The 13,289-nt window shown below is 44.6% G+C and overlaps 3 protein-coding genes across 4 annotated transcripts; 1 reads left to right on the plus strand and 2 right to left on the minus strand.

Moving 5' to 3' along the window:
* Window positions 1–109: 109 nt before the first annotated feature.
* Window positions 110–2,103, minus strand: LOC131880144 (uncharacterized). 2 transcript variants are annotated; one of them, XM_059226668.1, is made up of 4 exons: window positions 1,698–2,102; window positions 1,401–1,618; window positions 1,025–1,320; window positions 110–625 (listed from the first exon to the last, which is right to left on the minus strand). In XM_059226668.1, exons 1-4 carry the CDS (start codon window positions 1,902–1,904, stop codon window positions 318–320), a joined length of 1,029 nt encoding a protein of 342 aa, XP_059082651.1. In that variant the 5' UTR covers window positions 1,905–2,102; the 3' UTR covers window positions 110–317. The 2 variants fall into 2 exon arrangements, with proteins under 2 accessions (XP_059082651.1, XP_059082652.1); XM_059226669.1 differs by having other exon boundaries at window positions 486–617; window positions 1,698–2,103.
* A 1,000-nt stretch (window positions 2,104–3,103) lies between these two features.
* Window positions 3,104–5,385, plus strand: LOC131880145 (tetratricopeptide repeat protein 1-like). Its single transcript, XM_059226670.1, has 6 exons — window positions 3,104–3,426; window positions 4,063–4,308; window positions 4,490–4,663; window positions 4,764–4,952; window positions 5,022–5,076; window positions 5,157–5,385. The coding sequence occupies exons 1-6, from the start codon at window positions 3,331–3,333 to the stop codon at window positions 5,282–5,284; spliced, it is 888 nt and encodes a 295-aa protein (XP_059082653.1). The 5' UTR covers window positions 3,104–3,330; the 3' UTR covers window positions 5,285–5,385.
* Window positions 5,381–6,616, minus strand: LOC131880146 (uncharacterized). Its single transcript, XM_059226671.1, has 3 exons — window positions 6,311–6,616; window positions 5,634–6,238; window positions 5,381–5,552 (listed from the first exon to the last, which is right to left on the minus strand). Exons 1-3 carry the CDS (start codon window positions 6,455–6,457, stop codon window positions 5,489–5,491), a joined length of 816 nt encoding a protein of 271 aa, XP_059082654.1. The 5' UTR covers window positions 6,458–6,616; the 3' UTR covers window positions 5,381–5,488.
* Window positions 6,617–13,289: the final 6,673 nt, after the last annotated feature.

Raw genomic sequence — 13,289 nt, forward strand, 5'->3', positions numbered from 1 at the left:
ATAGGTCTTCAAAACAGTGAACGATCAGAATTTTTTCACGGGCTTTCCAACCGCTACAAGGCATATAATACATTTTAAATGAAGAGATGTTATTTGTCAATGTTTATCCCTCTTGGAAAATCGTTCCCAAGCATTGGTTAAAACCCCGTAAACTTTAACCAAAAGAAATCCGATATCATGTCGTTTTTAAGGCAAATAGCTGCCAACCCGCCACGCACTATTCTCTCCACCACCGACTCGTCTGTCGAAAACTGCCGCGTCTGGTACCAATGAATGAAACGCTTCTTCAACCTCGTCAGTACGTATCTCAATTGGACTTAGCTCGAGGAACAGTTTTCTTTGGCCAGGAGTTGTGTCTTTTTCTGGCGGGAAAGAGAGCGATTTTCCGATTGATGAGCCCGCTTCCGATCGGAATTTAAAACATGAGATGTGGGCGTGATTTTCAATGTTGGCATCGTGACATCGTTTATCGGCTGGATCAACAATGAATTCACCAAAGTTCGCTTCCTAGCATGGGTGAAGTTGTTTGATTTCATGAAATTGTCGATTTGTTGAAATTTCTCGCGGATTTGCTTGAAATCTTCGACATAAGTCAAATCTAGCTCCGGTGAAGAAACCTGGACGTCTGAAATATGGATTTAAATTGAGAGGCGGGGATAGTCAGGTATTGGCTGGCCCTACAAACTGGACTTAATGTTGGTACACTTGCCATGGACTAAAGATTTCTAACCTTGAATTGCAGCCACAAATGGCAACGACAATCAGTGGTGAAGACATTAAAAGTCCCGAAAATCCGCCCCGGCGTGGCACATACATATTTAGTACCAAATTGATTGTCACACCAATGACGACCATGATCGTCAACTAAATGCAATATATTTTATCTTACTAACCCAGTGTTGGTCGGGGATATTGAGAACAAATTCCGTAGTTGGCCCTTCACCGGACCGGGTTAATCGTGGCAAATGGTCCAACCTCCTGAGTTGGACCGGGTGGACTCACTAGACGATCAGGCCAGACTCACCTGAGAGGTTAGCTGTCTTGGCCATCCGATAGATGTCCGAGCGTGACAATGGTTTTTGCATCGGATCCTGGTCGGCTAAGGCCGCGGATTCGGCGATTATGGCCTCGACCGGCAGACCCTCGCGCACCCAAGCTAGCGTGCGCTCTTTGGTCACTTTGGACCAGCGAGTGCGGTGGGGTTCGAGGGCGTGCGAATGAGTCAGGCAACCGTATACCAAGGTTCGCGTTTGCTCATCCGGGCAGATTTGATAGGCCACGGGATCACATTTGCACATCAAGGCCTCTCGAAACGTGATCCTAAACCAGACATTCCATGGGGGTGAGAGGCGGGGTGAGCCCCAAGCAATCATTGCGGGTACGTGTGGGGAGACACTTACTTGGCCGAACAAGCTTGAAGCTTTTGGGTACGTTTCCGTGGACGGGCCTGGTGGGACGCCCGCTGATTACATCGATAGACTTGAAATTTGGGGCGGGATGATTCTATGGCAAAAAATCGATCCAACTCTTGGGCGTGGAACCAAGCTAAGGCTTCGACTGGTGAACCAAAGTCCAACTGAATCTTGTGGTGGGCATGTTCGGCATCACACGCGGGCGACTAGGGCATAAATCAAGCGGGTCGTGACTAGACTAGGCGGGGCGGTTGATCCACCCATGGCTCCGGGGTTGGGGCTTACCGCTGAACACGCCTGTTTTTTAACGTGGGTCCGGTGAGAACTGTGACAACCTGATGTCTTGCGGCATGTGGGGCAGTGAAATCGCAAGCCCGAGTACCGCTTAGTGGAAGTGGCTTTGGGTTGGGTCAGGGGCGTGGGCGGGCACGGTTCCCAGGATACCAACTCGTGTACCAACTCGGCCTGAGTTATCGGGGGTTGTTGATCCATGAATGGACTCCAACTACGCCCTGGGCGGATCACGAATAGGCGATTAAGGATGGAGCCACCCAAGGCAAGACTGTTGAACCGCAGGTTTAACCACAGAGGCAGGAGCACCCTTTGCCTCCCTTCAGTGGTTTAGCCAACACTGTTGAATCCTGGTTGTCAGGGTTTGTTTATTTTCATATGTATTTTTTTCCGTTCAGCTGACTCTGTCAGTCTGTCCTCTCTCGGGGGGACCTCCTGGGCCTCCTGGGCCCAGGAGGCTCCTGGGTCTGGCCCGGTCTGGCCGGAAAGTAGAACAGGAATTTGTATGAGGTTGCGTGGCAGCAGCTTGTTTATACTGATAGTCACGTTTCTAGCTGATGGGGACGACATTGAAGCAGGAAAGGAAGATGACGTCACTGTCAAACTTTGGGAACTCTCTCTGTCACGTCAACTAGCCCTCTTAGCTGAATTTCCAACAGGTTTACCAAGACTTCAGACTTGCAATCTTTTCCCAGACAGGGTTACTTTGCCCATTCAGAGCCCCGCTCCACCTCTTACACTCTCCAAAAAATACTACTGACGTACAGGATAAACACTGATTCTAGACACCATCAAATATCCCTCAATGATTTGATTTCAATGGTGGTCCTCTATCTTCATCTGGATCAACTGACCAACTATGCTCTTTGGCCAGCAGCCTTCATGGATGTTTTTGAACAAAATACTTGTTCTGATGAGATATCACAAATATCCATAAAAGTGACAGGAGATCTACATATCTAATATCATTACACATGGTTGATAGTCTATAGGCCACTTGCTAGTTTCAAGAGGTAACCTATTTCAGCTAAAACTTAAGTTTGGGATGATAGAACCTGAATGAAGAAGAAGCATGATGTGACAGAAATAAGTGAAATTGAAACAAAACGCCCTAGCCCTTTCATTCAGGCCAGACTCAGCTTCGCCCATGCATGATGGAAACATGATCAAGGGGATTGGCATGGAAAATAATGGGATTGGGGGTTGGTAATCAGGAGTCATTTGTGGGGCATGTTAGGTCCATTTGTCAGGCACCTGGAGCAGTGTCAGCGGTGCAACTGGTTGACCATCCCAATCACTCATGATGAACGTGAGGATCAGCCATAATCCGGAATCAGGCAGGATTTTAAGTTGAGGCCGGTCGGATCTGAGCCCACTTTTTCGCTCACGCAACCTGACAGACCCATCGACTTGGTTTTTAACGTTTTGATTCCCGAGAGTGTTTCGTGAATTTTCTTGTGAGGGTTATATACCCGAGTTTCCCGATTACGTGATCACTTGGGTTGACGAGCCCGATCGCCCACTGGCCCACTGCCTGCGGGGCAAATAGCCAAACGAGACCCGGTCCTGTTCAGCCCCGCCCTCCATCCATTGCCCGGCGGCCCAACCCTTGACCCCTGGACGCGTCATGAATCCGGAAGGAGAGGTGGAGCGGCAAATCCAGGCCAGTCTGGACCAGGCCTCGGACGGGATCGACTCGTCGGACGATGAGGCCGCCTTTCAAGTAAGTTCCATCCCACTAGACCATCATGACCCCAGGCACTACGCTGGCAGGTTAGTTAGTAAGTAAGTATGGCCCTCAGTTGTATTCCGGATGCCGGATGCCGGATGCCACCCTGGACGGCGGACAGCACCCTTAGGAGCGTGAAAAGCCGATGGGCCTGGCCTCGGCTCACCAAGCGGGGCGCCGATACAGAGAGACCTTGAACTAGCTCGTCCCAGACGTCCCGGACGTTCCGGACGTCCCGGCGGGGCTGCTTGATCCCATTTTTGTATAAGATTATCGCAAATCAAGCCAGAAAAACCAAAAGGCTTCCGATTACAAAAGGGTGGGTCCAGATCCAGGTTTGCGTCAGATTTTGGGGGGCAGAGCACGAAAATGAACCTCAAAGTAAAGATGTCGGACTGATCAATCTAGTCCAAGAATCAGACGGGGTGGCTAAATTTCCCACGCATCTGGGATCGACCCCCGTCACGCCCCCACCGCCTGGCGCCCAAAGTCCGACGTGGGCCCGGCCTTGATTTCCCGGGCCCACGCCCAACGCCGTGAATTCGTTAGGCGCTCAGAGGTCCACCCGATAAGTGGTGTTCTTAAAGCCTGTGATCCTAATACGCTGGCCCTTGGGCCCGGCCTTTGCAGGATGCCCGGACTCAAGCCTGGCCGAATGGACCCGACGAGTTATTTCACGACGCCCGACAAGCTAATGAGGGGACTGACGCCGCCGCTACGCCAGTCAGGCCCCCCGTTCGGCCCCACCCATCCCGGACCCCGAGCCCCGACCCAGACGTGGAACAAAGGGATGCCGAAGCGGAAGCCACGCCTGAGCTGGCCCAACTCCGGCTCCGACGAGCCACGGAAGCGGCGCTCAGTCCCGCTCAAAGAGAGGTGAGTTCAACGGGGTCCCTCCCAGGACAGGCCCAGACCTTGGTCAAAATGATTCAATATCTTCTCAAGCTTGGCCAGGTAGAATAATGCCATGATGTGTTCGGGTATTTCTCTCCAAACTTGACCCGGCGTTGTAACCATCGTATATTCATTCTACTTACCTCCTAAATCTCGTCCGCAGGAAAGACAGAAGCAAGCCCTGGAGCTCAAACAATCGGGGAACGCCGCTTATTTGGCTAGTCAGAATGTGGAGGCCGTGACCATTTACTCGGAAGCCTTGGCTCTCTGTCCCTTGTGCTTCACGGACGATCGAGCCGTTCTGTTGGCCAATCGAGCCGCGGCGCAGTTCAAGCAGGTACGCACTTGTTTCCGCGCCAGATACAACGTATACACGTTATACATGGCGGGTATGGTTTATTTTGTATGGTTTATAATGTATGATATTGGTCTGGCAGGGGGATTTGGCAGCCACAATCCAAGACTGCTCCGAGTCGCTGGAGCTCAAACCCGACTATTTGAAAGCTCTAGTCCGGCGAGCCCAAGCTTATGAAGACCATGACAAACCCCATGAGGCCTTGAAGGATTTTGAAAAGGTCTTGACGTTAGACCCGAAACACGCCCAAGCCAACGTGGCCGCCCGAGTGGTAAATATAGGAATGCTGGCCTTTTTTGGTAGCACATTTGACGTAATCTTGTTTTATTTATTTTTTCAGCGCTTACCGGAGAAAGTCAAAATTAAGGATGAGCAACTTAAAGCCGAGATGATGAGTAAGTTGGCGGTATTCTAGATGACGATGGTTGACCACGTTTCATAGTATCTTCCTTTTGTTTCTTCCTTATACCCATAGCAAATTTGAAGAAGCTGGGGAACATGGTCTTGAACCCATTTGGCCTCTCCACCGAAAACTTCCAATTTGTCCAAGATCCCGAATCGGGAAATTATTCCGTGAATTTCTCCCAAGGCAACAAATCTTGATCCCAAGCCGGTTGTCTTGTTTGTGATAGGTCTTATTTGCTCGTGTGCACCTATGCCCCTATTTTGTACTCGATGAAAAATTAGCGTCCCCTTAAATCCAAGTTCATCGTTTATTTCGATAAAATCGCGCGGGTCGAGGGAATACGTACAATACTGTAAAAGTCAATAACTGGGGGACAAATGCTCGTCATTTCGGAGGGCGTATCACAGGTTCACACACTCTGTCTCCGTATGAGAATGTCGACCCTGATCCCCGCATCGTGGGCATCTGAAACAAAAGAGCATCAAATCATCAAGGCCGGCTACTCCTCTGACCAAATCAAATACTCGAGGGAGAAAATGTCCTTACAAGCGTCCTTTGAGATTCGGGCAGATAATGGCCTGAGTAATGGGGTGGCGCAAACAATGCGACGAAATCATGTCCAAATCGTAGCCTCTTCGCGAGCAATACACGCAACCTTCATCGGGCAATAGGATCTCGCGCGATCGTTGGGCCGAGCTCGACGATTCATCCGAGGATGACGACGTGGTGAAGCCATCCGATGTCGCTTTCGTCAACAAAGCAGAGGGTGGGGCGACTGACCCGCGAAACGCCTTTCGACCTCCTCGTGGACAACGCATGCCGGGTCGCGAGGGTAAGGGCGTGAATTTATTGCCTAGTGTCTCAAAATCAGTCCGGCGGGGTGAGACCGGGGCCGAGCCACTACTGGCTTTCGGTACAAACTCGGGAGCATTGAGCGATAATTTGCTACCCCGAGCCTTACCGGTCCAGGAACCGACCGAACCCACAGAACCGGAAGGACCGGGTCGAGAACCCACCACACCGGCCTGTGCTAGCGGAGCTCCTTGGGCTAACGACAAATCCATACAGGGCAGGAAGCCGTTAACCCGCAGGCCTGGCGTCACGGACTTTTCATTCGTGAAATTTTTGAGCCGCCATATGTGGGTCGCACTCTGAAACGAAACGTCCATCATGGGTGGGGTAGAAATGAAAGCGAACTATGGCTGAGTTGAGGCGGACAATACCTCCTCCGTGGGCCATTGGGAAGGGGCGTGTCGGGTCTGTTGGAAAAGTCGGTGGATTTCAAGTGAGTCGTTGAAGAAGTTACATTTCTCAATTAAGTGCCAAGAGGGTCCGTCAAATGGGAGGGAGGCGCTCAAGCCCGCAGTCATGGTCGCCAGTGTCCAGGAGGTCGAGGGAGGAGAAAAAGGGGTTATGAACTTCAAAGTGCGCTGGATTTAGATTTCGGTGAAGACACGAGGATTGACAGGACTAACGCGGGGAGGGTTAACTGGCAACTAAGTGCACGGGAAGTCGACTTGCTCAACGGAGGCGCATCCTTCTTGTCGCTCAAGATGTTTTTCTGTTGTAAGTTGGGGCAGTTTCAGGCTTCACTTCATTTATATTGCTCTATGGTTAGAAACAAAATGGTGCTCATTTAGCTTTTAAAAAATAATGAATGCCCCTCATGTGTCATGAATAGACCTAGGAAAAGGTGTCAAAAACCTAAAATCTAGGTTTTTACCCTTTTCGGACAAATTTTGGTTCAATTACCTAAAACGTCGTTTTAAGGGATAAATCGCTCTTTTGTACATTTTTTTGGCACTTTTCATGCTCACTTTTTTGAAAAAACCTTGAAGAAACAGAAAACAACTTTGAAATATGGTTATAAATCTGAGCAAAACTTTTGATGAGATTGAAAAACTGTCGCTTATCACCAAATCCAAAACTGACTTAATTGGCAAAAAATCGCACGACGCCCAACTTCTTGTTTATTTTACCGAAAAAAATGCATTTGCTTTATTGCTTTGATTTTATGTTTTCAACAAACGAGAAAATATGATGCCACCTTTTGAGCACATTTAACAAACTTTACATTTTTTTAGAATGTTCAACAAATTTGACTAACATTTTTATGATTGATCTTGTTACCTTTTTCCTACCTTTTTTCTGCCTTTTGTGGCAATTTTTTTTTACTTTGCACCTCTCTTGTTTTACTGAATTTTTCTACCTTTTTCTGGTCTAGTCATGAAGCATATTTTGCTAATGCGGGCCTCCTCAAAATTATTTAAGTCATCTGTCTGAACTGTGAAGTGACGGGAAGGCACTCGCTCAGTCCACCATTCTTCGCCCAACCTCTTAATCTGACTCTGGCTCGCATGCGAGCGAGTACATTTCAGCTAGGGCCTGTGGGTACCTTAGACCGTGGAGCAATGTGCCTCGAGGGTAGGGAGCATGATTTTATTTATCCGTATTTTTTTAAAAGAATTCATCTCATCAAACTTGAAGAACTTGGAGCGCAGTCTAAGGCCATGGCATTTTTACCTTTATTTTGTTCATAACAAGCCAATTATTATGCATATCAAATGTAATAGCGAGCATCAAGATATTCCAAGGTTAATTAAGATTGGCAAAGTATCCAAAAAAATCAGTAATTCAAGTCTCTGTGGTGTTTCATAACACCAGATTTACAAAATGTGTAAGTGCAGTGGAACCCACTTATATTGTCGCCTCAGTTGACCGTACCAAATTGACGATTTATCCGGACTGACGGTATATTCATATGTTCTCTTTCAGGTGCATAACAACATTAGATAAGTAAATAAATGCGAGTGATAAGATGATATATAACTCAAAAGAAGCTCCAATTTTTTGAAACATTATTTTTAACTTCCATTGAATCTATCATGGAAAGTTTTGGAGGCACATTCAAACTCAGGACCATGTTGAATTCGGCTCAGGGGGCAGACAAATCAACAAGCAGGGTGATCAGATATTTTCTGTGTTTAATTTACCCCAAAATGGCGGTATATTCCGACTCAGTCGACATTGTAAGTGGAGTTAATTCATATAAACAACTGTAAAAATGAATCGGGATTTTGAAAAAAACGACGATATAAGCGAATTTACGATATAAGCGGAGACGATATAATCGGGTTCCACTGTATTTCTAAAACTTCCTTGATATCCATCAATGAATGTGAATGTTCCCTCGTTAACGTTAACTAGACTTTTTTTTGTTTGATTAGCATTGAACCTATTAGCCATTATTTTTGGTTACTATTTTGCTTCTTATATATCTATTAGTTTTTGACATAAGTCAGCGCAAGTTTAAGAGTGATAAATCAACTAATATAACAAAGGACACATTTCCATTGCACAATCTGATGGGAATTGATAATCGCAAAAGCCTTAATGCACTATCAACCATATGTTATAAAAATCCTTGCTTTATTCTATTTGGATGCCATTATTGTGTCTCAGCTTTTGGGTGGAGACGTAGCGAAGTGGTTGGTGCAGTTTCCTATCATGAGAGAAGTCCTCGGTGCGAATCTCTTCCCTGACTTTTCTCATAGGAAACTTTTAGACGCTAACCACACCCACAGACGTAGAACCAAGTTGATATGGACACGACACTGCCTATCGGAATTGTATACGGACGATGTGATGGCTGGCTTTACTGGCCGAGCGGGATTTATCCATCGGACCCTAGAGCCCGACCCTAATTATAAAAAAAACAACGCTTAAGCAACAACTCGTTCAACGAATAATACCTTGATAACTAGGGCCGGCCAAAACTTGCATGCTGTAAATTTTGCAAAAAAACTTGTATATCCCAGAATTTTCTGCAAATTTATTGCATCTGCAAACTTTGCAATTTTATCAGTAATATTGAACATTTTCCTGCAATCTATTGTGCAATTACAGTCACTTCAGCACAAAGACCTTAACATTTCTGCAATTTGGGATTTTTACAAAAAAAGTGTCAATATTGTCGAGAAAAGTATGAGATTGAAGTTAATTCCCACTTCATCATACCAGCCAACATTTATCACAACCTTACCCTCGAGAATGATTGCATGTCATCACTGCATTCAAGCTATGAAAGCAATAACTTGTGCTTTAATTGCAATACTACAAAGAAGCTTGAACTTGGTCAGCCAGGGATCAAACCATGATTCATAAATTGGAGAGCAGATGCCCTACCAATTGATACGATACTACAGCTCAGCTAGCCTCTTCTCCCCAGGTATACTGGGTGCGCCATATTATCATATGCACTTGTTTGCAGCCCCAATAACCACGTCAATGAGAGGTCAGGTTATTTGTTTTGTTTTAGACATAGCTTGCATGTGATGATTAAAAACCATTTTCGACCAAATTGCCGGCCGGAATTTAAAGATTTACAAAACAGCCTCTCCCGCATGGAAGAATTGTTAAGAGGAAGGTGGCCAAATTTGAAAAAGGTGAGACCATCATAAACAGTGTGAATTGGTTTGGTATCCACGGCACCATGGGTTCCAGCAGTAATAATTTCCATGCCGCCACCAGGGTATTCTCCATGTCCAACCCTACCTTGAACAAAGGTTGGGCTCCAGAGGATTCTGGGCGAAATTGGTTTGGCCTCCAGATAGACCCAAACAGCCCGAGCCTGAATCTCCTGGATTACAACATCTGGGGGCATGTGGAGACCAAGGTCTGTGCCCCCATCCACAGCATTGAAGGCAACCTGAAGGCTTCAATTGGTGAGGCCTGGGCCACCATGGACCATGGGTACATAGAGAAGATTTTCGCCAACTTTGTCCCTAGACTCAAACCCCTTTGCAGTTGTCAAAGGCGGTGTATTTGGGAAATGTAATTGTTCGATGTATACCTTCCAAATTTGATTTTATGTCTTAAGCTGTCTGACTCATTGCAAATGAGTTCTACTTCATTAAGTCCGTTAAGATCAATAAGGCCATATTTATATGCAAATTTTGGCCGGCCCTCTTGATAAAGTATGGCATTTTAGAGAGTACTCCCTTATTCCTACTTTTTTGCTTGTCCGTTCCTGGGCGGAGCAGAGGGCGCTACATCTATACAATGAAAAGGACTATATTTATATATTATGATATAAAATCAACCAAAGTAAGTTCCGAGAACGTAGAAAGAAGTTAAAAAAAGGTGGAAAAAGTTGTGGTTTGTTTTCAATGCAAAAATTGTTTCATTATCATTTTTCATGAACTTCTTGCTCTTTTTTGAGCCTTGTCTTGAAAATCTAATTTTCAAGGCAGACTCATATCTTTAAACCTTCAAGTGAGGTTTGTAACTTCAAGCATCCTGAAATTGTGAATGGTTTGTAAAATTAGTACCATCATTGTGTGATGATCTAAGTCAATTGTGCACAGATAACTTGAGGCATAATTCATAAAAAAAATAAAAAGTTAAGCACATCTTTAGTTACCTATCAATGCTTAAGAAGAGATGGTCAAAATGAAAAACCTCGTGCGGAATGGAACAGTTGCAAAAGCGAAATCGCTTTAATTTATTTCATCCTTCATTAATTTTTGGAAAAATGAGCACAAAAAAACTCATTTTGAATAAAGTTATACTAAAGTTTGCCAAAACAGGATAATTTCCACCAAAATCAACGGCTTTACGTTATTTTACGGCTAAAATTCGCGAAAAGTGGTTTTGCCTCAAAATGGTCAAAATAGCTTGATACAACCTAAAACCGTCTTTTTGACACATAGTGACAAGAAAACATAGCTGGCAGAGTTGTGGCACCACCAAAGCCGGTGTAAAAATATTTGTGTTTTTGCCCTGGACTTTTGGCCAGTGCACCAATCCATTTTGAGTGCAAGAACAATGATTCAATACCCCCTTTTCAATCATTTTGTACCAATGGGACCCATCGGTAAATGCAAAAACAATAGCAACCAGGGCGATACCCCTGTTGGTTCATGAACGGGTTGAACAACCTTAAAGGTCGATGGGCCGAAACTCAGACGGTGTTTCTGGGAAATTTGCAAGGTTTGATGCATTTTCCCGGACGCTCATGAAAGTGCCGGCTGCCAAGTTTAACATGGAGCAAGGAGGAAGAAAAATCATCGCTTATATTGTTGAAAAATGACTTTTGCTTTCCCTTGCACAAAGACCAGTTTGCGGGTCCAAAGCTCTTCATCCACCCAGAACAAGTTGGTCGTCTTGTCTTTGTCAGATGTCTTCTCAAAGCATGGCCATGAATGCATTTCCAGTTTGCTCCGATTCATTTGCCAAATTCGCTTAACCCGTTCATTCAACCTCACTTCAGAGCGCAGACTCAAGCCCCAAAATTGAACTTATACCCATCCATTTATCCTTGAGATTGGGCATCATTTCGATCATCCACATCAGTCTAGACGGAGTAACTTCAATTGAATTATTCTTCCAGCTCTCCTTGAGAGTTCTTGTGAATCCTTGTTGATATCCTGTCAAGGTTGCTTGAACTCGAGAAATTTTCGAGGTCTCCTTACGTTCAGACGAGTTTTGCAAAAATGGTGGAAGCTTTTTTGCAACACCTCATCAGAAGCACGAGCCAACATTCACGTTCCTTCAGTTCCAACATATGCCTTTAGATGAGTGTCTGGAAAAGTTTGAAAACACAAAATACGGCCACGCCCATTCAAAAATGATTGTTTACTGTTTTTACTTCCACTTGGTTGTGTCTTCCAATGGTCTTGGAAAATATTTCATACATTAACGAGGTGCAGGTAAAATTTAAGGAGCATTGTAAAGTCGAGATGTTCTTCAGTCCTTTTCATCATTGGTCACCTTGATGAAGTGATTAATAGTGAATATGCAATTTGATCTTGAAATTCAAGGACTATCCAGATCTGCAAATTCCAACTCGTTGGTAGACAAAGTAACCTAAGAGTGCTTTGCTTCGATTCCTTTGTAGTAATTTGACAAACGTCCCCATTTCCATGACTTAACATCGTTATAAAAGAAGTGAAAGAACACCACTCAGCATTGAGAGGTTCGAGTAAGATTTCATTATTTATTAGGCAAATATGTGACAAATCAGAATTTAGCAAGTCAATAGTCAAATGATAGTCAAGGATGGCGGGCCAGATTTTAGTACAAAGCTTGAGGTCCTGAAAAGATCCTGACATGAATTAACCAAGATATTTGATTTTGGTGTATACACTGAGGATCCTGACTTGCCGTGAACTGATTCAAAAAAGCAAACAAAGTAAGAGAAAGGTTAGTAAATGTACCTATTAATTGTGTTCTTTAAGCAGCAGCTGTCGCATGATGTCAGCCCAATTTTTAGGAGGTCACTGGCCTAATTTTGATTAAAGATATGGTACTAGCAAACAAAATGCAAGTCACAAGATAACACAAAAAATCCTTCCCATGGTTTCAAAAAGTCCATTAAAAAAATAAAAAACTTCAAAGCAATTAAGTAAGTCCCAAACCGTTCTTCTCTGACTAGATAATATATCTTATATTAATGAATAAAAAAAATGACCGTTCATTAAAATTTAATGCCAGATGAACAATTCTCTTGAAGGATAACTGACTCGGAACTGTAATGTAGCCTCTTAAGAAAGAACAATAAAGCCACGAAAGTTCAAGTGACCTCTCCCAAAAATTGTGGTGACGTCATGATTGTTTTCGAAGAAAATCTATGCCTCGTAAACTAGGGCTAGGTAGAGGGTGCAACCATTCCTGGAGCTCGTTGATGTCTTAGGGAGTGGGATATTAAAAAAAGACAAGAAATGCATTGGTTTTAGGAATACTCTGAATATCTTTCGATGACATCATTGGGAAAAATGTTCAAGCAATTTCAAGCCTCCGCTTTGTCAAAGAAGACAACTTTTCGACTTTTGCTGACATCATGAGTTCGATTAGGAACGGTCAGACCTTTTGCAAAGTGATTAAGCAAGCACTGGACGAAAATCTTGCTCAAAGTAATATGAACCAGAGCGGAAAGAAGTTTCAGTAGAACCCTGAGGGGACACCCGTACGTTGCCCAAGTTATGATCGTTGAAAAACAACGAAAACGTGCCTGATTGCAGACATTTCAATGCAAACCTTTCAATGATCGATATGGGGTCGGTGCGGCAATTCCAAAGTGCAACCAAAATGACAAAACAAACTCAGTTTCTTATTTGAGCTTCTATGAGTCTACCAAGATGACTTTTCAAAAATCAACCAAGAGGTCAAATTTCGTAAAAGGCCATGCGGGTTTTTGAAGCA

The sequence above is a fragment of the Tigriopus californicus genome, chromosome 5 (assembly GCF_007210705.1).
Source record: "Tigriopus californicus strain San Diego chromosome 5, Tcal_SD_v2.1, whole genome shotgun sequence".
NCBI lineage: Eukaryota > Metazoa > Arthropoda > Copepoda > Harpacticoida > Harpacticidae > Tigriopus > Tigriopus californicus.